This window comes from Macrobrachium nipponense, chromosome 33 (assembly GCF_015104395.2).
Source record: "Macrobrachium nipponense isolate FS-2020 chromosome 33, ASM1510439v2, whole genome shotgun sequence".
Classification (NCBI taxonomy): domain Eukaryota; kingdom Metazoa; phylum Arthropoda; class Malacostraca; order Decapoda; family Palaemonidae; genus Macrobrachium; species Macrobrachium nipponense.
This window is the reverse complement of record NC_087219.1, coordinates 16,359,447-16,381,894: the sequence shown is the minus strand read 5'-3', so window position 1 is coordinate 16,381,894 and position 22,448 is coordinate 16,359,447. Positions and strand designations below refer to the sequence as shown.

The 22,448-nt window shown below is 40.7% G+C and overlaps 1 protein-coding gene across 1 annotated transcript in view; it reads left to right on the top strand.

The window, feature by feature from the left end:
- LOC135202775 (TBCC domain-containing protein 1-like) overlaps positions 1-21,704 on the top strand; it is a 62,916-nt gene extending 41,212 nt beyond the window's left edge. Inside the window, 5 exon segments of the mRNA XM_064232237.1 lie at positions 10,114-10,242; positions 10,660-10,961; positions 11,325-11,467; positions 12,778-12,891; positions 21,408-21,704. Of these exon segments, the coding sequence (XP_064088307.1) occupies positions 10,114-10,242; positions 10,660-10,961; positions 11,325-11,467; positions 12,778-12,891; positions 21,408-21,509 (790 nt within the window). The 3' untranslated portion in view covers positions 21,510-21,704.
- Positions 21,705-22,448: the final 744 nt, after the last annotated feature.

The following is a 22,448-nucleotide window of genomic DNA, read 5'->3' as shown; positions in this document are numbered from 1 at the left end:
GGATGGACGCAAACGTAATGCTTCTTCAGACATTCGCCGAGAATCAGAGAATAGTAATGGATCTCAGGAAGGAGACTTTTAGGAAGAAACAAATGAACAATCTTTCTACAGTGTCTTCAAATTACTCCTGTTTAAGTGAAACGCAGCCTTATTAGGGAAGGAAACATGCTCGGTGAGGGAATGAATGAATTGCAGGGGACCATTTCCTCGCTGGAGAGTTTGTTTTCCCTGAATAGACTGAAATTCACACCTCTCCAGTTTTTCCTGCAGAAAAAACTGGAATAGCATAGATGATCTAGAAATGATTCTGAACATCTCTCATAGTCAAGATTCGTCTATAGGTGATGTCATGGCTCATAATCTCATAGAATTGAATCTTGAAAGATTACTTTAGTCTTCAGAGACGTCCTCCCCGCGCAGGAGTTGGAACTCTCGGAGGGTCTCGCTCCCTCTGAGGAGAACGAAGACGCTATCGGTCGCACAGGCGGCCGTCGTCTTTGGTTCTCGGAGGGGACGCTTCTCGTCCGTTAGCTCTCTGCTTTGCAGTCATCTCCTGGGCAATTGGAAGACTTTCGCAGTAAAAGAGAGCTAAGATGTATGATGTATGTCTCAGGGAGGGGGACGCTTCACGTCCTCTCTCTTTTCTACTGTGTTGCGATCTTCACCGGAGAGGACGTCTTCCGAGAGTATGCTCCTTAATTATGCTAATAGGCATAGGTATATGGTCATATGAGTGGATTAGCACCCATTGACAAATGCCAGTTAGGCTTTGCCGAGTAAGTGGGATAAGACCCCATCGGCAAACCCACAAGAACTCTTACCCATAGGTCACATCCTCGCTGAGGCCTCTTGAGACGAAGCAGACTCCTAAGCAATAGCTAGGAAGTCAACCCTCTGTCTGAAAAGATAGGAACCAAGGTTTATTTAAGAGGTCCTTCTTATAACTTGTGGTGTTTGGTCAGGAAGCCAAGGTTACCAGTGTCAAAGAAATGCTTTGGCTTCATTGACGGGGCACCATCAAGGAAGTGCATTCATCCTGTCAAGACAGTGATATGAAAGTGTTGAAGGTGAATGCGCATGGACTGAGGGCTATTCTACGTCGGTAGCCTTCCAAAAGATTTTACATGGCACTCAATGACATCTTGAATGCCACATTTTGGCGTAGTAATTCAGTGTTTGCCTCTCATACCTTCGGGAGGTGAGGATTACATACGAGAACTGCTACTCTTTGGGCCCATATGTCGCAGCAGACAATATATTGGGGACAGAGAGTAGCACTCTTCCTATCTTTTAGAAAATAATATGTTAGTTTGGACTTTTTAATTTTATTCTTTTATTTTTTATTTTATTATGTTTATGTAGGTGTTTAGTTTTTGTGGTCTTGGGTAGGCCGCCTTAGGCGGACTTCCCTCCATTAGCCTTGGTTTTACGAAGTTTAACCAGATAGGCTAGGTCAGGTGGTAATGTTTTTGCTTCGCCCCTCATAGTAGGGTAAAATGTTTTTGTCACAGTGTGGTCACGCCCCCATTGACAAATCATCTGGAGCGCACCAGCTACATAGGTCACGTCCTTGCTGGCACCTCCAGTGAAGCATTACACGCATTCGGTGTCTAAACAACACCTATTATGATCTGTCACATTGTGGTCACGCTCCCCGTGACAGTTCATTAGAGCGCACCAGCTACACAGGTCACGTCCTTGCTGGCACCTCTAGGGAATGCAGTACCGAAATTGGAGGTCTATAATATAGGATCTAGTTGCATTGTGGTCACGCCCCCGTTGACAGATCCTCTAGAACTCAACAGCTTCACAGGTCACTACCTAGCTGGAGTCTCTAGTAAAGCAGAAGCAGACTTGGGTGACGGGTACTCACGAAGTCAGCTATGCTAACAGTTAAGGAACCAAAATATCAATCATATATATGCAATTGTTTCCCAAAATCGAATCTGTCTCCCCCTTCCTCCAAAGGTGGGATTCAGCTATATATATATCTGGCAGGTAAGATTCATGAACAAAATGATATTGTTTATGATACAATAAAGTTTGTTCATACTTACCTGGCAGATATATATAATCAAAGTGCCCACCCACCTCCCCTCAGGAGACAGTGGCACTAGAAAAATCTGACAGAAAATGGGAATGGTTCCTTACGCCCGCCTCCCAGCGGCGGGAATGGGTACTACCACCTGGCCGACCACTGCGTGTGCGGGAGTTTTGAAATTCTGTCAGACTTCGGAGAATACAGCTATATATATATCTGCCAGGTAAGTATGAACAAACTTTATTGTATCATAACAATATTCATTTTTCGACAAATTGTCATTTTTTCTACTTGAAAACTACATTTCACTAAAACTATTAGTAATCAGAATTAATATCACTTCAGGTTGGGTAAACAGGATTTTGTTCATGACACTTACCTGCCAGATATATATATAGCTGTATTCTCTGACGACCGACAGAATTTCGAAACTCCCGGCAAACGCAGTGGTCGGCTAGGTGGTTAGTACCCATTCCCGCCGCTGGGAGGCGGATACCAGGAACCATTCCCATTTTCTATTCAGATTTTTCTCTGTCGCCGGTCGGTAAACAACTGTTTACAGACCTCCGCCTAGGATTTTGAAAACCCCATTTGTCACTTGAGTATTTGGATTGTCTTTGGTTTCGAACTTGGCTTAGTGATTTGGCATACGCTATTGTGGTTTGGATTTTGATTTTGCTTTTAATTTTGTTAAATGGCCACTTCGCTCTCAACTAAAAGGGCTTTTAAAGAATCCACGATTGGATGGAATCCAAAAAGACGAAGGGCAAGACTTCTTTGCACTTCCCCCCACAAAGCTTAGTGGAAGATCAGGGAAGTGGTATGAGATGGAAGAAAGAAGCAGGTTTAAGAATCCCTTCTTCTGCACAAGGTGATTTTTGCCAACTTAGTGGAGGCACCTAGAAGATCTTACCTGGGCATCAGCAAAAGTTTCTTGGACAATGTCAGAGATAGATCACCCATCTCAAAGGCCTTTACAAAACTCTAGAAGTTTTTAACTTTCTAGATTGGTGTTTGGGCGTCTTAGATGTGCAGTCTAGAAGCCCAGATTCTATTTCATTAGAGGACTTAGCGAGTATTTGTCATGTATGGACAGGGCAGTAAGGGATGGCTCCGACGAACTGGCATCACATTTTGCGTCTGAAGTCTGAAGAAACGCGCACTTTTCTGTAGCTTCACAGCTAAGTCAATGTCGCCTGCGCAAAAAGCAGAATTGTTGTTCGCTCCCTTTTCTGCTCATCTCCTTTTTCAATCGTTGGTAAAGGATTTGTCAGTAAATCTCCAAGAAAGAGCGACACAGGACTTATTGTCTCGGTCTTCGAAACGTCCTACTGATCAGACATCTTCAACGACGCAAGCTTCCAGGAAGAATTATAAGCCCTTTCATGGAAAGAGCCTCCTCGAGAGCCTCTGCTCGATGGAGGAGTTTTCCCTAGGGGCAGAGCCCCTTCAAAAACCAGAGGAAAGAAATGACTTTTCGGCCCTCCAGGCACCAGTCGGGGCGAGACTCGCTCTTTTCGCAGAAGCATGGAGAATAAGAGGGGCGAACTCTTGGTCACTCGAAGTGATCGAGAAAGGTTACAAGATCCCGTTTTCTATCAAAACCTCCATTAAGCATAGAGCCAATAGACCTTTCGCCCTCTTATCAGAATTCGAAGCAACAGATCTTGTTAGACCTTTTGGATCAAATGTTGGAAAAGAGAGCAGTAGAAAGAGTTGTATCACGGAACTCACCAGGCTTCTACAACAGGCTTTTCCTGGTTCCAAGCAAAGATCTATTTATCTGCGGAGTTCAGAAATGAAAAATATTCTTGCGGAAAGCAGGGATTTTTCAATTAATAAAAAAAATCATAAAATTTTTTAAATAAGACGGGTTTTTTTCTCAAATAAAGTCTATTTTTTTTTTTTTTTTTTTTTTTTTCTCAGGATTGATCCCTGAGAACCAGCCCGAGAAGAGTCTACTTGAGACTCAGAGGTCTGGAAAAACTAACACCTATTAATAATAATCCTGGTTCCGAAGCACTCGGGAGGAGGATGGAGACCTGTCCTAGACGTAAGCAGGCTGAATCTTTTCGTAAGGAAAATAAAATTCAAGATAGAAACTACACAGTCTGTTTTAGCATCCCTGAGACCAGGAGATTGGATGGTGTCCTTGGATCTCCAAGACGCCTATTCCATGTTTCCGATCCACCTTCGGTCCAGGAAGTTCCTCAGATTTGTCTTGAAAGGACAGGTCTTCCAATTCAGAGCTCTCTGTTTCGGGCTGAGTACAGCCCCTATGATATTCACGCTTCTGATGCGAAATGTAGCAAGATGGCTCCACCTCTCGAAGATAAGAGTCTCACTCTACTTAGACGATTGGCTGGCTGATCGGGTCATTTCGAAGGAAAAGTGCCTGGAGGACCTGCACACGACATTACAGCTGACGAAGGACCTAGGCCTTCTGGTCAACTTCGAGAAGTTCCATCTGATTCCCACACAGTCCATCTGTATCTGGGGATTCAGATGGATTCAGTGGCTTTTCAAGCATTCCATCCATAGAAAGTCAGCTAAAATGCTTAGAGAAAGTATCGGTCTTCTTAGAGAAGGAAATATGCTCGGCGAGGGAATGGATGAGTCTGCTGGGGACCATTTCCTCGCTGGAGAAATTTGTTTCTCTGGGAAGACTGCACCTCAGACAGCTTCAGTTTTTCCTAGCAGACAACTGGAAGAACAAGAAAGACCTAGACGAGATTTTGAGAATCCCTCAGTCTATTAAAGAGCATTTGAAGTGGTGGTCCGATCCCGTCAAGCTATCGGAAGGGAGGTCCCTCAAAGTTCTGAGCCCAGACCTAGTGTTGTTCTCAGACGCGTCCATGACGGGCTGGGGAGCGACACTGGGGGAGGAGGAGGTGTCAGGCCTCTGGGGAGAGGGGAACAGAGGTCCTGGCACATAAACCTCAAGGAGCTAGAAGCGATTCGATTGGCACTTCAATGCTTCGAGTCAAGGATTGTGGGACGAATTGTACAAGTCAACTCGGACAACACCACGGCGCTCGCGTATATCAAAAAACAGAAGGAACTCTATCTCGGTCCCTGTTCAGGATAACGAGGGGAAATCTTACTTTGGGTCGAAAATAAGAAATATAACGATCCTAACAAGATTCGTTTCATGGACAGCAAAACGTTCGTGCAGATCTTCTCAGCCGTCAACATCAAAATGCTTCCAAACGAATGGATCTCTCCATCCAGAGGTTTGCAAAGAGTGGAAACTTTGGGGACGTCCACTGGTAGACCTCTGTTCGCGACAGCGAAAACGGAGAGGCTTCCTATTTACTGCTCTCCGGTTCTGGACCCAGGAGCAATAGCGATAGACGCCATGCTTTGGAATTGGAAAGGGATGGATCTCTACGCCTTTCCTCCATTCAAAACTCCTAGGAGAGGTAATAAGGAAGTTTGCGGCGTCGGAAGGAGCAAGAATGACGTTGATCGCCCCCTTTTTGTTTTGGCCTGCAAGCGACTGGTTCACAGAGGCCATGTCATTTCTGGTAGATTTCCCAAGGACACTTTCCAGAAAAAATCGATCTACTCAGACAGCCCCACTTCGAGAGGTACGTATCACAGAAACCTCTCCGCTCTGAGTCTGACTGCATTCAGACTATCCAAAGTTGGCCAGAGCGAGAGGTTTGTTTTTTTCAAGATCGGTGGCAAGAGCTATTGCCAACGCTAGAAGAACATCCTCTCAAGCTGTCTACCAATCGAAGTGGGCTGTCTTCAGAAGTTGGTGTAGAAGGGAAAATATTTCCTTCCTCCACGACCTCTGTGAGCCAGATTGCTGATTTCCTCCTACATCTTAGGAATAATAGACAAACTTGCAGTGTCAACGATTAAAGGCTACAAAAGTATGCTGTCAACGGTCTTCCGACACAGAGGCTTGGATTTATCAAATAATAAGGATCTTCACGATCTCTTGAGGTCCTTTGAAACCTCAAAAGCTCCACGAGACAAGATTCCCTCATGGAACTTGGATATTGTCTTAAAGTTTTTAATGTCAGCCCCATTTGAGACTATGCATGCTGCCTCTTTGAAAGATGTAACTAGAAAAGCTGTTTTCATAACCGCTCTGGCAACAGCTAAGAGGGTTAGCAAAATTCAAGCTATGAGTAAACATGTGGGTTTCAGAGAACACAGCAGTGTGTTCGCTGAGCCCCTCGTTCTTAGCTAAGAACGAGAACCCATCCAACCCCTGGCCTAGAAGCTTTGATATCAAGGGGTTATCAGAGTTCGTTGGACGAGAGACAGAGAGAGTTTTTGTGCCCTGTCAGAGCTCTCAAATTTTATCTGGAAAAGACCAAACAATGTAGAGGCCCGTCAGACAACCTGTGGTGTTCGGTCAAGAGGCCGGAATTACCAATGTCTAAGAACGCACTGGCGTTCTTCTTGAGAAACACCATCAGGGAAGCTCATTCGTCCTGCACAGATGGTGATCTTAAACTGCTAAAAGTTAATGCTCACGAAGTTAGAGCTGTAGCTACTTCGGTGGCTTTTCAGAAAAATATGGCACTCAGTGATATCCTGAGTGCCACATTTTGGCGAAGCAACTCTGTGTTCGCTTCACACTACCTCAGAGATGTGAAGGCGACATATGAGAATTGCTACTCGCTTGGACCATACATTTCCGCGGATACAGTATTGGGGACGAGAAGCAATACGAACCCCATCCTTTAGAAAATGGATGTGTGTGATTTTAATTATGGGTTTGTTTTTATGGTTGTAGGGTTGGCCGCTTGAGGCGGTCTTCCCTTTAATTAGCCTAAAAGTTATGGGACTAACTTTAGTTGGGCTAGGTTAGGTGGTATTTGTTATGCTTCGTTGTCTTCAGTATGGTCAATATGGTCTAGTCACATTGTGGTCACGCTCCCGTTGACAGATCATACTAGAACTATCCAGCTATACAGGTCACTACCTTGCTGGAAATTCTAGTTAAGCAGAAGCAGGCTTGGTGACAGTAATCACGAAGTCAGCTATGCTAACAGGTAAGGACCAAGATGTCAATCATCTGCATGTTGTTTCCAAAATCCTTCTATTCTGTCCCTTCCCACCATCCAATGGTGGGATTCAGCTACAGGCAGTCCCCGGGCCGTTACGACGGGCGGGGGTTCGGTTCTTGATGAGACGCGTCGTAAGCCGAAAAGCGTCGTTAAGCCCGGAACGACGCTTGGAAAATATGTCTTAAACTAATAAAAAGTTATAAAAAACCTTACTTTGTAATCCTTTGGTTACACTACATGTTTGTTTTTCTTGTAGTTTTATGTACAACCTGGAGTTATTTCATAAAAGAATGCTGGTTCTTGAAGGTAAAAACTATTGTAATCCTCTGGTGACACTACATTCTTGAAGTTTTATGTACAACCTGGAGTGATTTTGCAAAATCTTGAGGGCTACAAGAACAGCTGATTACTATTTACGTATCATATAGACTAATTAAAGTAAATGTATCTTTAAATAGGCTTATATATTAGTATCCAACAAAACATTTCCTGCCATGAGTCAGAGGCCCGTTTAATGAAACGAACACTTCTCTGTCCTATCTGTTCAGAAAATAAACGTTACGTCAATCCCCGAGGACCATTGTTGCCAAAGCGTCTCTCTCTCTCTCTCTCTCTCTCTCTCTCTCTCTCTCTCTCTCTCTCTCTCTCTCTCTCTCTCTCTCTTCATCAAATTACATTGGAAACTTGACATACGATTGCCCTAATATACGAATGTTTTGAGATATAACAGAAAATTTGCGAAATACAAGCTTTGATATACAACGAAATATTTGAGATACGATTTTGCGATGAGTGTTTAGTTGTATAGGCGACCGATAAATGGCGTTCAGTCTGTTTGTTTGTTGGTGCTGCATGTTAACACGTCGTTGTTTAGTTCTTGTATTTGCGCCTATTTTTCGTGTTATTTTGTCTATTTTATTATTAACCATGGGTCTCAAAGCTAAAGACAAAGCAGGTGATAAGAAAAAACCAAGAAAATGATTTCGATGGAAGCAAAAACATGAAATTATAGCAAAGCATGAACGTGGCGTTCGTATCGTCGATTTGGCAAACGAGTATGGTCGAAATCCTTCTACAATATCCACGATCATCAAGCAGAAGGAAGCTATAAAAAAACCCCCGAGGACCATTGTTGCCAAAGCGTCTCTCTCTCTCTCTCTCTCTCTCTCTCTCTCTCTCTCTCTCTCTCTCTCTCTCTCTCTCTCTCTCTCTGATCAAATTACGTACTGGATAATGTCTCTCTTGGATACTTCGATTTTGCCAAATATTGAGGGCTACAAGAACAGTTGATTACTATTTACGTATCATATAGACTAATTAAAGTACTAAACGTATCTTTAAATAGGCTTATATTATTAGTATCAACAAAACATTTACTGGCATGAGTCAGAGGCCGTTTAAACGAAACGAACACTTCTCTGTCCTTAACTCGGAGCGTCGGAAGACGCTCTCTCTCTCTCTCTCTCTCTCTCTCTCTCTCTCTCTCTCTCTCTCTCCTCTCTCTCTCTCTCTCTCTCTGATCAAATTACTGGATAATGTCTCTCTTTGGATACTTGGAATTTGCGTTGTAATCTAACCAGAAACTTTGTTTTGTTATTATTACTGGAAACAAGCAATGATTTTTTGTTTTTTTCATTATTTGCGCTTTTGGACTGTTATATGTAAACTAGTATGTATTCATTCGCTCGGAAACTAGTTCCGCATATGAGGCGTCACTAAAAAACATAGAAAAATACAACATAAAAAGTGTCGAAAATCATCATAATCTCAAAATTTTTTTTGTAATCTAACAGAAACTTATTTTTATTAATATACTGTGTCTAAACTATAAAGGATTTTTATCAATAGTATGCGTTTTTTTAAAAGCGTCGTTAACTCGGAGCGTCGGTAAGCGTCAGCGTCGTAACCTCGGAACAAGCGTCGTAACCCCAGGACGGATTTTTCCATTGAATATTTAAGAAAAAGCGTCGTAACCTCGGAACGTCGTAAGCCGGAACCGTCGTAACCCGGGGACCGCCTGTATATATATATCTGGCAGGTAAGTGTCATGAACAAAATGATATTGTCATGATACAATAAAGTTTGTTCATACTTACCTGACATATATATAATCAAGTACCCACCCACCTCCCTCAGGGGACAGTGGTAGAGAAAATCTGAATAGAAAATGGAATGGTTCCTGGTATCCGCTCCCAGCAGCGGGAATGGGTCTACTAACCACCTAGCCGACCACTGCGTTTGCCGGGAGTTTCGAAATTCTGTCGGTCGTCAGAGAATACAGCTATACGTATATATATATCTGTCAGGTAAGTATGAACAAACTTTATTGTATCATGACAATATCATTTTTTCTTGTGTTGATTTTGATTCTATAAACTGCCATATATTATAATTGATGATGCTTAAATTAAAATTTATTTTATCACAATCCATTAGACATAGGTAAATGCCTCATTTTCAGAGTGCAAGAAAAGCAGCAGATGTGATTGATCTGTACCTGCACTTGTGCTGAGAGAATATTACATTTCTGTCGTTTAAACAAAAGACTCCTAAGTCTGGCTACATTCACAGACTTTGAATTTGGGCATATATACAAGATTAGTCTGTACAAAAAAAAAGTTTTGTTATAAGAACTCAGTTATTATATATAGTAATTTTACATTCTTGACCAATGCCAGTTTGTGATCTCCATAAATGTGTATTCAATTGTATTATAGGCCATTCTTATTACATATTATCTTTGCTCACTTTTTATATAGGGTCAGTATTTCTAACAGCTTTTGTCCACCTTCACCTTGGGTTCCCTCATTCCTTTTACCTGTGATTTTGCATCCAATGTCTGATTACTAGTCAAAAATCTACACTATACCCAGTTCAAAGGAAAGTCAAATTTTATCTCTTCATTCTCCTTTCCACATAGTCATGCTGAAAAACAAAGGCTAGGACAAAAGTCTTCCAATATGTCATTTGTCAAAAGATAAAAAGAAGTTTCAGACTTTTATATATGCTTAAAGCTTCATTTTACTTTCTCCTGTCTTCCAGGCATAGGTTAATATATGTATGTGAGCTCATTGATGGCTTAACTGCACATATGGGAGAAGAGGTGGCCAACTGTGATCTAAAAATTCGTAGATGTTCCAAGTCAAACATTTACATCCTTCAGCCTATCAGGTACGTACAATACTAATCCTTCAGACTGTCTGTTAGGATACCATTAAACAGTACATTTTTCATTTTTGTATTGTCTAATATGACACAAGGAAATAGTAATAACACTTTACTGTATACAGAGATGTACAATTCAATATTTAAATCTCTGTTGTTAGAATTTGTGTTTAAAATTATGTTTAGCTGTAAGAACTGTTAGTTTTTCACTTGAGTATGCTTAAACTACCCAGATATCATTTTATAGTCAAGTTTTTAAAGTAGTAGTGAAGATTTTCTAGAAGGACATTTTACCATTACACTCAAGTGTGGAATCCATGGACTTTAGTAAGCTCTTAGGATTTTAGCAAATTATATTTTACTAATATAGCATGTTGCAAAATGGCTCCTAATCAATTCCATTTTTTCTTCTCCCCTTATCAGAAATGCTGTGATACACAAGTGTCATGACACTAGGGTAGTTTTAGGGCCAGTTACTGGAAGGGTTCGTCTGAGCGAGTGCCGTAACACTGTAGTTGTATGTGCAGCGAGGTCGATGGTAATAGCAGATTGCAGAGGAGTTATTGTGCACACGCTCACTCCACAAAGGCCAATTTTAGTCGGTGGACGTACGCAAGGCGTCACTTTGGCCCCACTTAATATATACTACACAAAGCTTAAGCAGCATATGATGCATGCACAACTTCAGTCACATATTAATATGTGGAATAGACCATTACATTTAAGTAAGTTAGCTTATTTACTTATGGTTATGATAGATTCCGTACTGTAAACATAAATTAAAAACCAAAAATATTTCTTCACACACACGACTTTAGTGTAACGATAGTGTTCATGTGTACATAGGTATACATTTCACTTAAATCCTTGAGTTTAGATCATTTAGAATGTTGAAGGATGTGGAAAATGCTGGGAGATTTTGTAATAGTAGAGTAGGAGGGGTAAGTTGATATAGTCTCTGATATATTTACATAGTAAACAGTAATGTGAATTATTCTTTATATAAGTTAGTTGACCAAATTCATGGATGCACTTCATATGGTTAATGCCTTCCATCAGAAAAGCAAACTTTCAACTTTCATTCACAGGTAGTGATGGGGTAATTACTGGTGCTTGCGAAGTAATGAATCCTGAAGATTTCCAGCTTTTGATCATTCCATTCACGCAAACCCCTCCAGTAGATGGCAGACCCCCACTTCTTCCTCCTGGGTTGCCTCATGAATATGCAAAGGTGAGTTTGAAATGCTCAAGGCCAATTAGTGCCACTACTATTATTATGACCAGATCACATTTACCTTTTCCCGTAGATAATTGTTTACTGTCTCTAAAACCCAGGGCTGTGAGGAAATGAATCTGATAATAACAGTTAAAATATAAATTTCAAAAAGAAGGCCAGATGAAGTGTGAAAATTAAAGTGGAAAATAAAGATGCTGGAACAGGGGAGGCAGTATTTACAAATCTTCAAAATTATGAAAATTATCATGAAGTTGGGATGTTTGCAAGTGGAAAAAAACCAAACATTAATGGTTTACTAAGAAAAAGGGGATGTACTGCATTGCAGAAATTACAGAGGAATAAGGGTGCTTTAGCATGCAATTAAAATATAGGAAGAGGTGCTGATGGAAGGGCTGAGAAAAATTAACAACACTGATAATTGTCAGTCTGACTTCGTGCCCGTGAGATGTCCAGCGTTCTTTACAATGAGGGAACTATAAGAAAATTACCACACAAAGAATTGCAGGTAAATGTTGGTGTCCATCGAAGATCACCACTGAGCTGTTTGCGGTTTAAATTAATAATAGAGGGCCTTATAAATGAGTGCAAATCCTTTATGAAGATGGCCGAGTGTTAAGAATGGGTTTGAGGAATGAGATTTGGAAACATTTAATTTGCAAAACAAAACTTATGGGTACAAGAAAGAAACTGAAGAAAAAAGTATACAACCAGGAAAATGGCTGTGTAGTAATTGTTAAAAGGGGTTAGGTTCAACTCAACTCAACTGTTTATTGAATATAATAGGTGGTGTCCCCAGTGTTTGGCTCTACTACCTATATTTCGTAAATAAAATCAAACTTCCTTGAAAGATGTGTGGTTGATGATCCTGAAGCAGGTGATCAAGTGACAGATGGATCCCCTGGCATTTACACTTGTCTAATGGAAATCTTGAAGTTGATGGGAGGTTGGAGACTGATGAATGATCTCAGCCCGCTAAACTGTTTTGTACACCTCAGCAAAGCACACCTCAGCAATTTAGGGGTTGACAAGGTGTCATATACACTAACCAAGATTTAAGCATTATAAAGGACTTATTTGAAGATTATATTAGTTTAATTTAAGTTTGTATGCAGCTGCAAGCATAAAATTATGCTGTGTAGATAGTTAAGTAAGTTACATAAAATTATGCTTAAACATAAAAGTATTGTCTTAAGAGTAATACAGGAATGAGGAAATTGCAGTCTTCAATAGCTAGAAAAAATATTCTTTTACAAATTTACTTTGATATTTTAAAATTTTAAAATAAGTAATACCTTCTTTTGCAGAGTGTTGAAGATGCTGGAAAATGTGTTTCAAGTTTTAGATCTGAAGTGAAAGATGCAAACCTCACTCCAGAGCAGCGGGCTATTTTGCAAAAAGTCATTGACACTAAATTTAAGGTAGTTTTTCTTTTGTCTGTACGTAGTAGTGATCTAAGTTTCCCAGTTGTATGTGGAGTCTCGTGTAACAGTGCTAGATTGTTTATGGTATATTTTTGCATCTTAACAGCTTTGTATTTCATGCTTGTAAAGTAACAAATTGAAAGTAGTATTCTGCCTTTGCTTGCTATTAAAATGTACTGTATTTCCCTTGTTTTTTAAAAATTATGAAGAATTCTCCAATGTAAACTTGAAAGGTCCAAAATGTCTGTTCAGATGTTTTAAAGATAGAGTTAAGAGTCAGTTTTGTCTCTCTTAAAACCCCATACTTCTAATTAGCCTATCATTTGCTGTGAAATCATCCCAGACATGTGAGGCTGATTCATAGTGTCTTCAGCAGTAGTTAGTTTTTTTTTAATATGTCTAGGAGCATATTGTCAGCTGTTCACATTCCCAGACTTTTGGATTAATCTTTGAAGATTGCCTTATCATTACTGCTTTCTTACTTCATTCCATTGTGGTTTGTACACTATATATATTCTTAGTAGTTTTTCTTAGGGGTCTGCCAGGAAATTGAAGTTTGAATTTATTACTGACAGGTGTGATCTCATAAGACAGTTTGTGAGATATATTTCTCTTAATTGTAGTTGTGGAAGCTTTTGGTTAGCTTTGTTATAACTGCACATATTTAATTTTTGTCTAGGCTATGACTGAGAGATTTTTGGTTAGAGAGTTGCAGCAATTAGCTTTTGGCCAAGGGGTAGATGTATAATCAAACCTGATGACTATTAGATGTGCTATTACAGAGAGAAAGGGTGGATTCTGTTTCTTTAACTGTTACAGGGTAATCTCTGCCTGTTACACCTGTTACTGTTTTCATGTTCACAAAAGTATGAGTCAATTTTGTTTACTGCTTGTTTATTTTCAAGAATGGTATACCTGATAATGAAATTGGATCATGAATTATGAATTTTTTTTTATGGATAGATTATGAGATTTTGGGACACGCCTACGTTGGCCATTCAGCAGCAAGAAAAATTGGATCGTAAACTTTCTTTATCCATTTCATGTTAAGGCATGAATGAACTGATTTTTTGCCAAATTTCTTGAACTGAGGATGTATTGATTTCATGAAATTATTTTCCTTTCATGACTTCTTAAAATTCATTAATAATAATAATAATAATAATATCCTTTAATTCAGTTCAGGGCCATATACATAGAATATACAAAGTACAGACAGTAACATACAATCTAGATACATGAGACATGATAAAAAAAAAGATGAATAATCGGCACTTATCCACAAAATAGCTGAGGTAGCATAAAAGATAGTAATCATAATACTGGTAATAACAGTAATAATATTGGTGAGAAAAAAAATGCATTGAAAGTTAAAACATTTAGTGCACAGATTATATAACTTAAATTTTAACTAGAGGACCTTAGGTGGTTACAGTAGTCAGGTCCAGAGGGCTAAATACAAAAAATTGAATGTAAAAAATCTTTAACTTGATAGTATTTCACAGCAGTAATGAAAAAGTAAAATATCAGCAGTAAATATAATATAATCAGAATCTGCAGATGACATCTTGCCAATACAGAGATTAATTCTTTTAAGGGACAAAGGCTTCATTTTCCCATCATTGATAACTTATTGTTTTATTGTTTGTTCATGAAACTTACCTGACAGATATATATATAGCTGTATTTTCTGAAGTCCGACAGAATTTAAAAATTTCTTGCGGCACACGCAGTGGGCGGCCAGGTGTAGTACCCATTCCCGCCGCTGGGAGGCGGATATCAGGAAACTATTCCCATTTTCTATTCATATTTTTTTCTGTCGCCGGTCGGTAAACGACTGTTTACAGACCTCCGCCTAGGATTTTGAAAAAACTTCATTAGCCACTTAAGTATCCTAATTATTCTTTCGATTATTAACTTGGATTTGTGGCTAGGCATACGTTATCGTAGATTTTGTCATTGCATTTGATGTCTGAAGCTAGTTAGCCTAGTTCAGACTTTGTTGTCTGCACGGTAAGGTGAGGCTACCGGAACTTTCGGTAGACACTCGCTTAGTATATATGACGTTTACATGTTTCTTTGCATAGGTAATTAGTGTAATGTGTGACTGATTACGGAAGAAGGAGGATTCATTTACGCATTTTAGAGCGTGTTAGAATCCGGAGTTTTCCTCCACAGTAAACAGAAGTTAGAAATAATGAACCTTCTAACCTCCTCGTAGATTTTATTTTGCCTAACCCTGTGTTATGGCTTACGGGCCTAGAAGAAGTGTCTGCTAGAGGATTACATCAAGTAATCTTAGACTAAAGTGCTCGCTCTCCAATCAGTGTTGTGAAGTGTAGTGCCCCTTGTGTTGTGGAGGGGGCGTCAGATCGGCCCCATAAGGCCTCTAGGCCTGGACCTCTGTCGGACTCCCATGACTCAGGGAGAGGGCATGTCGAAAGCCGCAAGAGGGTTACGGGGGCTCCCCACCGATCTGGCGTCCCTTCGGCAGAACCTGTTGACGCTTCCCAGGCTGCTAAAGATCGTGCACGTGCACGAATCTTGAAGGATTGCTTCTCGTCCTCCGAGGCGTCCTCCCCACACAGGGGTTGGAGTTCTCGGAAGGACTCGCGCCCCCTAAAGAAGCTTGAGAGAAGAGGACGCTTCACGTCCTCTCTCTCGTCACGCTCATGTATATATATCATTTATACATTATTAAGGAGGCTCATTCATCTTGCCAGAAGAGTGATTTGAGCCTCCTGCGAGTGACCGCTCATGTATACATCATTTATACATTATTAAGGAGGCTCATTCATCTTGCCAGAAGAGTGATTTGAGCCTCCTGCGAGTGAACGCTCATGTATACATCATTTATACATTATTAAAGAGGCTCATTCATCTTGCCAGAAGAGTGATTTGAGCCTCCTGCGAGTGAACGCTCATGTATATGAACGCTCATGTATATATCACTTATACATTATTAAGGAGGTTCATTCATCTTGCCAGAAGAGTGATTTGAGCCTCCTGCGAGTGAACGCTCATGAAGTTAGAGCTGTTTCAACCTCGCTAGCATTCCAAAAGAATTTGGTAATCAAGGACATATTCGTCTCCTCTCCTCATGGCGCTCCGTATACGTTATGTAACGTTCGCTTTACTTCGAAAAAGAAAAACAAGCTGATAAGTTTGACGGCCGGCAAGCTGCTTTGCACAGTCAAACAACTTATGTCTCTGGTCGGCATAGGAAGGGCAATTTAGATGTGAGGGGGAAGCGTTTTGGAGGTGCTCGACGTCCTATAAGTAGAGACATTCTCCAGGACGCTCGGCAAGCACCTTGCGGAAGACGAAAGCCATACGTCTTCCTTTAGTGTTCACACTCTTCAGGACATCGTGCGGCTCTCCATGGAGACTCGCATGAGGACGTCCCTTAAAAATATTCAATGTCATACGCAAAACGCGGTTCGTCATAACATTGAGATGTTGGCAAGGTCGCTCGCCAGGACGCCTCTTGGCGGGCCTTGCATGCATCAAGGCGCTCAACGAGTTCCTCTCTGAAACGTCGTTCAGAAGACTTGGTGTTCTCTGCTCAGACACGCTCGTAGCTAAGCAGGACGTTTTTTGAGGACGCTCAGCAGGACGCTAAGCAGGACGCTTTCCAGGACGCTAAGCAGGACGCTCGGCAGGACGCTTTCCAGCACGCTTTTGAGGACGCTCAGCAGGACGCTTTTGTGGGACATTCGCCAGGACGCTTCGGTGGAAGCTCGGCAGGACGCTTTGCGAGAGAAAAGACTTGTGAAGGCGTCTTATTTGCTGTTGAGGACATTTCTTTACAGAAATTTTTAAAAAAGGATTCGGAGTTAGCGGAGAGACATACCCAAATTTTTTTCTTCGATCTCTCTTTCCACTTCATCGATTTCTTTGAGAATCGGGAAGATTATATACTTGGATTCCTGGGTGATTTTCGGTCATGTTAAAGGGTTTTCCCCTATTAGCAAAGTGCTAATAGTTTTGTCAAGTCAGGACGTTTTCCCCATTGTCATTTAAGTGGGGGACCCCTCATAAATGGGGTAGTTCTCATTGACATAGATTTTAACGTTTTTTATCGTTTAAGCGGATAAATCATTAACAAATTTCGGAAGAGCTCTCATTCATTTTCAGAGGCTCATCCGGGGTTAAGAGAAAGACGACTTGTAGACCATCCAGGAAGTCTTTTGTCCAATATCATAAGAACATTGAACGGTCTTTTCGATCCTCGGTTCTCTCTTGATGATCTCTATTCGAATATTACTCCCTTTTCTTGGAAAAGTGTCTTGGCAAAGAGTCAAGGAGTTCTTTTAAAAGTCTCGTTCATTAGAACGTGGACAGTCGTTTTCCTTTCTTTCTCTTCTTCCTCGTCGAGGAAAGATGTAGTAGAGAATTCGATGTTCAAATTACTACAATACTTACGTAGTTTATCTTTGCGTCATTTTGCTAACGCATGGGTCAAGTCAGATACGCATATCGTATTTACCTCTGCGGATAGAAGCCGAAAGAACTGTTGTTCTAATGTATTTATTTGACACTCACAACCTTCCAAGAGTTTTCGGAGTAAGAACAACTCTTCAGGTATTGTTACGACAACACCAACTCAGCTTCTGTATTTAGCGAATTCTGTTTCGTTTAAATAGGTCTGCTTGAGAGTTTCCTTTTGCTCGATAATATCATACCTATTCCTTCGTAAAGGGAGTAGCTGGCAACTCAGGCAGATAGTATTCTGTTCACCATTGAAGCTTTTCTTCAAGGAAGACTTCTCCTTCACTCTTTTGATAGAGATCGAAGGTGGTCGATCTCCAATCCTTATTTTGTTTTCTTGAAGGAAAGAATTTAGGATGGAGATCGTTGTTCAGAATACTAAATATACTACGTATATTAACCTCGCGACATGATTCTACTAAGCAGTTGAATTGTCCACCGAGGGGTAGGCGCATATCCTAGTTATTCTACGGATTGCGGACTTAGACGAGAAGTATTCTAATTGAACTGCAACACCAACTCAGCTTCTGTATTTAGCGAATTTTGTTTCGTTTAAATATGCCTGCTTGAGAGTTCCCTTTACTCGATAATTTCATACCTATCCCTTCGTAAAAGGAGTAGCTGGCAACTCAGGCACATAGTGCGAGACGATGATCAAGGCTGCTGTTACTGTGATCTACGCAGTACCGGCTAGCTCGGTGTCATGCGCGGTTGGTTACGTCTCTCTCCCTTGCGGGAATGGCTGAAATAAAACCGTCTCTCTGCCTACAATCATGGATTTTAGCCTCGGGTTGAGGAAATTTCTAGTATTCTTGAATGATCATACCTGCCGTTACTTAGAAAATTTCAACAAGATATCTCTATACTTGTAGGTGCGGGGTTACTGCACGGTAACATTCGGTACGAATCTACCGCGGCATAGCACTATAATAATGCTCTCCTGCTTATGCAAAGCGCAGCCTTATTTGGGGAAGGAAGCAGGCTGAGTTAGGGAATGGATGAGTTTGCTGGGGGACCATTTCCTCGCTGGAGAAGCTTGTTTACCTGAATAAACAGCAATTCAGACCTCTACAAATTTTCCTCACGAAGAAATTGGAATAACATCAAAGATCTTGTAATTCTAATTTTCTCTCAACGGCTTGAGGATCACCTCGGGTGATAGCGAGAGGGTGCCAGACATCCGAACAGAGAACAGATGTTCTGGCACATTGTCTGAAAGAATTGGAAGCCAAATTGGTCGGCTCTCCAGTTCCTCGAAGGGTGGAGTGGAGTGGAGTCGAGTGGCCCAAATCATATCGGGGATAATTTCTCAGCTCTCTCATAGCTCGAGAAGAGAGAATTGGTTATGGGCTTGGGCACGGAACGTAACGATCCTCAAGAGGTTCGTTAAACTAGTGCACGTCCGTGCGGGTCTTCTCGATCGAAGGCAACAACTACTGACGTCTGAGTAATCCTCACTTAGAAGTATGTCGAAAGTGAGGAGAGGACTGAGGGCGTCCTTTCGTTAAGTTTTTTCGTAATATTGAAGACGAAGGAGCTTCCTCTTAAGTTGTTCCCTTATTCATGATCCTAGAGGATTAGCTTTAGTCGCCACATGTTGGCCTCTAAGAGGTTGGATTCACAGAGGTCAGGTAATTCAGAGAATTGTCCAAAGACCCTTCCCGAGAGAATCGTAATCTAACATCGTCACTTAGTGAAGTATCTAATATCTCTCCTCTCTGAGTCTGAAGGCGTTCAGACTATCGAGAAGCGATAAGATCTTCAAGATTAATGGCAGTACTGGCCAAGGCAAAGCAGTGCTGCCTATTTTCAGTTTTCAATCGGAGGGGCCGTTTCTGGAGATAGTGAAGGGAAATGACTGTTCCTCCACCTCGACCTCTGTGAATTTCGTTTATGGTTCTATCTTTCCGTATGAAGTATGAGATAAGATAGAAGTCCTAACTATTGTAGAATATGCAAATATGTTGTTGACGGCCTCTAGGCTCAGAGATTCGGTTCTGTCAAACAACAAAGCTTCACGATCTGAGGTCTGTGGAGATCTTGAAATTCTCTGGATCAAAGGTTCGGCATGGAACTTAGACGTAGTCTGAGTTTCTGATGCCAAAAGCATTTCGAACCTATCCTTTCTGCGAACTTAATACACGTGACCAGAAAGGCTAATATTCTAAACGCTCTAGCCACGGCAAGGAGGGTTAGTGAGGTTTTAGCCTTCATCAGAGGTTTTGGCTTTAAAGGACATAATGGTCTGTCCTCTAAGCCTTCCGTTCTTGATAAGAACGAAAACCTGTCTAACCCTTGACCCGAAGGCTTGGAGACCAAGGGTATGGCACAAATTATTGGGCAAGGGCATTAGAGAGTCCTGTGCCCTGTAGGGTCTCTCAAGTTTTATCTGATAAAACTATAGAAAGTCAAGGTCAACGGACAATCTGCGGTGTTCCGTAAAAAGACCAAACGGTTCATGTCCAAGAACACCTGGCATTATAGCCAAGGAGTTTCTTTTAAGAGGTCTCATTCATTATGTTGCATAAAGATTTGAGAGATATTTTCTATCAATGCTCAAGAGGTTGAGGGCGCGGCCTCGGAAGCATTTCAACAGAGCATGGACACTCAGTAACATCCTGAGTGTCACGCTTTAGCGAAGCAACTCTGGGTTCGCTTCACACTCCCGACAATCTGCGGTGTCCGTAAAAAGACCAGACTGGTTCATGTCCAAGAACACCCTGGCATTATAGCCAAGGAGTTCTTTTAAGAGGTCTCATTCATTATGTTTGCATAAAGATTTGAGATTTTTTCTTAATATGAATGCTCAAGAGGTGAGGGCGCGGCCTCGGAAGCATTTCAACAGAGCATGACACTCAGTAACATCCTGAGTGCCACGCTTTAGCGAAGCAACTCTGTGTTCGTTCACACTCCCGACGGGATGTGAAGACGACATTTCAGATCCGTAAGTCGCTAGGGACCATACATATCCGTAGATATATTATTGGGTGCAGGAAGCAAACACGATCCTATCCTATAGAAAAGGGATAGGTGTGCTTTTAACTTTGAAGGGTTGGTCGCTTGAGGCGCGTTCCTTTTCTTTAGCCTAGAAGTCATGGAACTAACTTTGATAGGTTAGGTCAGGTGGTGGTTTTAGCTTTGGTGCCCTCAGAAGTATGGTCATATGGTCTAGTCACATTGTGGTCACGCCCCCGTTGACAGATCATCTAGAGCGCACCAGCATTACAGGTCTCTACCTCGCTGGCAACTCTAGTAACGCAGAAGCAGACTTTGGTGACAGTAATCACGAAGTCGGCTATGCTAACAGGTCAGGAACCAAGATGTATATCATACTACTTAATTTAGTTTCCCAAAAATCCTATTCTGTCTCTCCCACCATCCGAAGGTGGGATTCAGCTATATATATATCTGTTCAGTAAGTTTCATGAACAAAATGTTATTGTTATAATACAATTAAGTTTGTTCATACTTACCTGGCAGATATATATAATTAAAGTGCCCACCCACCTCCCCTCAGGAGACAGTGGCACTGATAAAATATGAATAGATGAAAATGGGAATAGTTCCTGATATCCGCCTCAGCAGCGGCGGGAATGGGTACTACCACCTGGCCGCCCACTGCGTGTGCCGCGAATTTTTAAATTCTGTCGGACTTCAGAAAATACAGCTATATATATATCTGCCAGGTAAGTATGAACAAACTTAATGTATTATAACAATAACATGTTTAATGTTTTGAACATGTCATGTTTGATAGGGCAAGATTTCAAGGGTTATCAAATCATATTTTTCGATCTGATTCATGGTGGATTCAATGCTTTAGAAGATTTAGACTATTACAAACCCAGCTCGAGGCTCCATTGTCACGAAGAATGACTGGAACAGCTGAGTGTCTGGGATAATTTCATTCTTACACAAAAAAGCTAATCATAAACACTTAAGTAAATGTGTATGAAGAAATAAGTTTTGCTTTTCAAATATTACTTCATTCATTTTTCAAAGTGACATTATATTTTTTTCAGATTTGGCTGCGAGAAACGGGTAAACAACGGGAGCTTGATCAGCTCGAGAAGTTTGCAATCACGTTAAAATACGAACGGGTGGCAAAAACAACCTCTATATAGACTAGAAATTATTTGACCTGTGGACCAGATTTAATGCCTTGTTGCCAAATGAAATGCATTTAGTCAGTAGTGTTAAGGTTATACTTGCTCAAGCAATGAGTATTTTGTAATGTATTTATATAGTTTTAGCCAATATGATACATATCTTCCAGTGAAAGAAATATTCAGGAACTTCCAAATATTTGTGTTCGTGTTGTTTTATAATAATGTGATATTAGTCCAGCATGAACTCTGGAATGTGGAACATACTAGTAGAATGTTGACTCAATGCACATGCATGGAAGAAGGGCCCAAGGGAGATTTGCTATGTTGCTCATTATTATTAGCTTCCACATTACAATGTGGGACCCCTTTGGCATTTCCTGAAATATTGTTCCTATATAATTAGGCTTTTTAAACAAAAATTCATTAAAAGAAAATTCTAAATTTCCCTCCTCCGTAGATGTACACTGACAGTTGTAGCATTTTGTAGACTGCTATCTGCTTGTTCAGCTAACTGGTTATGTAGAGTATTCAGTTTTGTTTTACTCATTTTATTTTTTCAGATGTTTTATCTGAATTGCATATTCATTCATTTTACAAATTGTAACTCAGTATTATCATGATTTGGTGTGAGACCAAGTACAATTTCTTTTGTTAGACTTTTGAACTTGCAACTTGCAAGTTAAATTCTCTCTCTCTCTCAAGACTCAGCATGTAAATTTGTGCTTGTATATTTATAGTCTTCTTGCTATTAAATGTACTTTGTCTCATTTATTGCAGAAGATAACTTTTCAGATGCAGTATACTCAAATTGCAATTTACATGACATAAAGACTGCTATCATCTCAATTGCTGTGAATTCTTGCTTGCATTCTACTCTTTGAAAGCTCTGAAAGTGACCAAAGATGGATACTTCATTTTTAAACTCTGCTAAAGGAAATGTAATACCACAGTTCT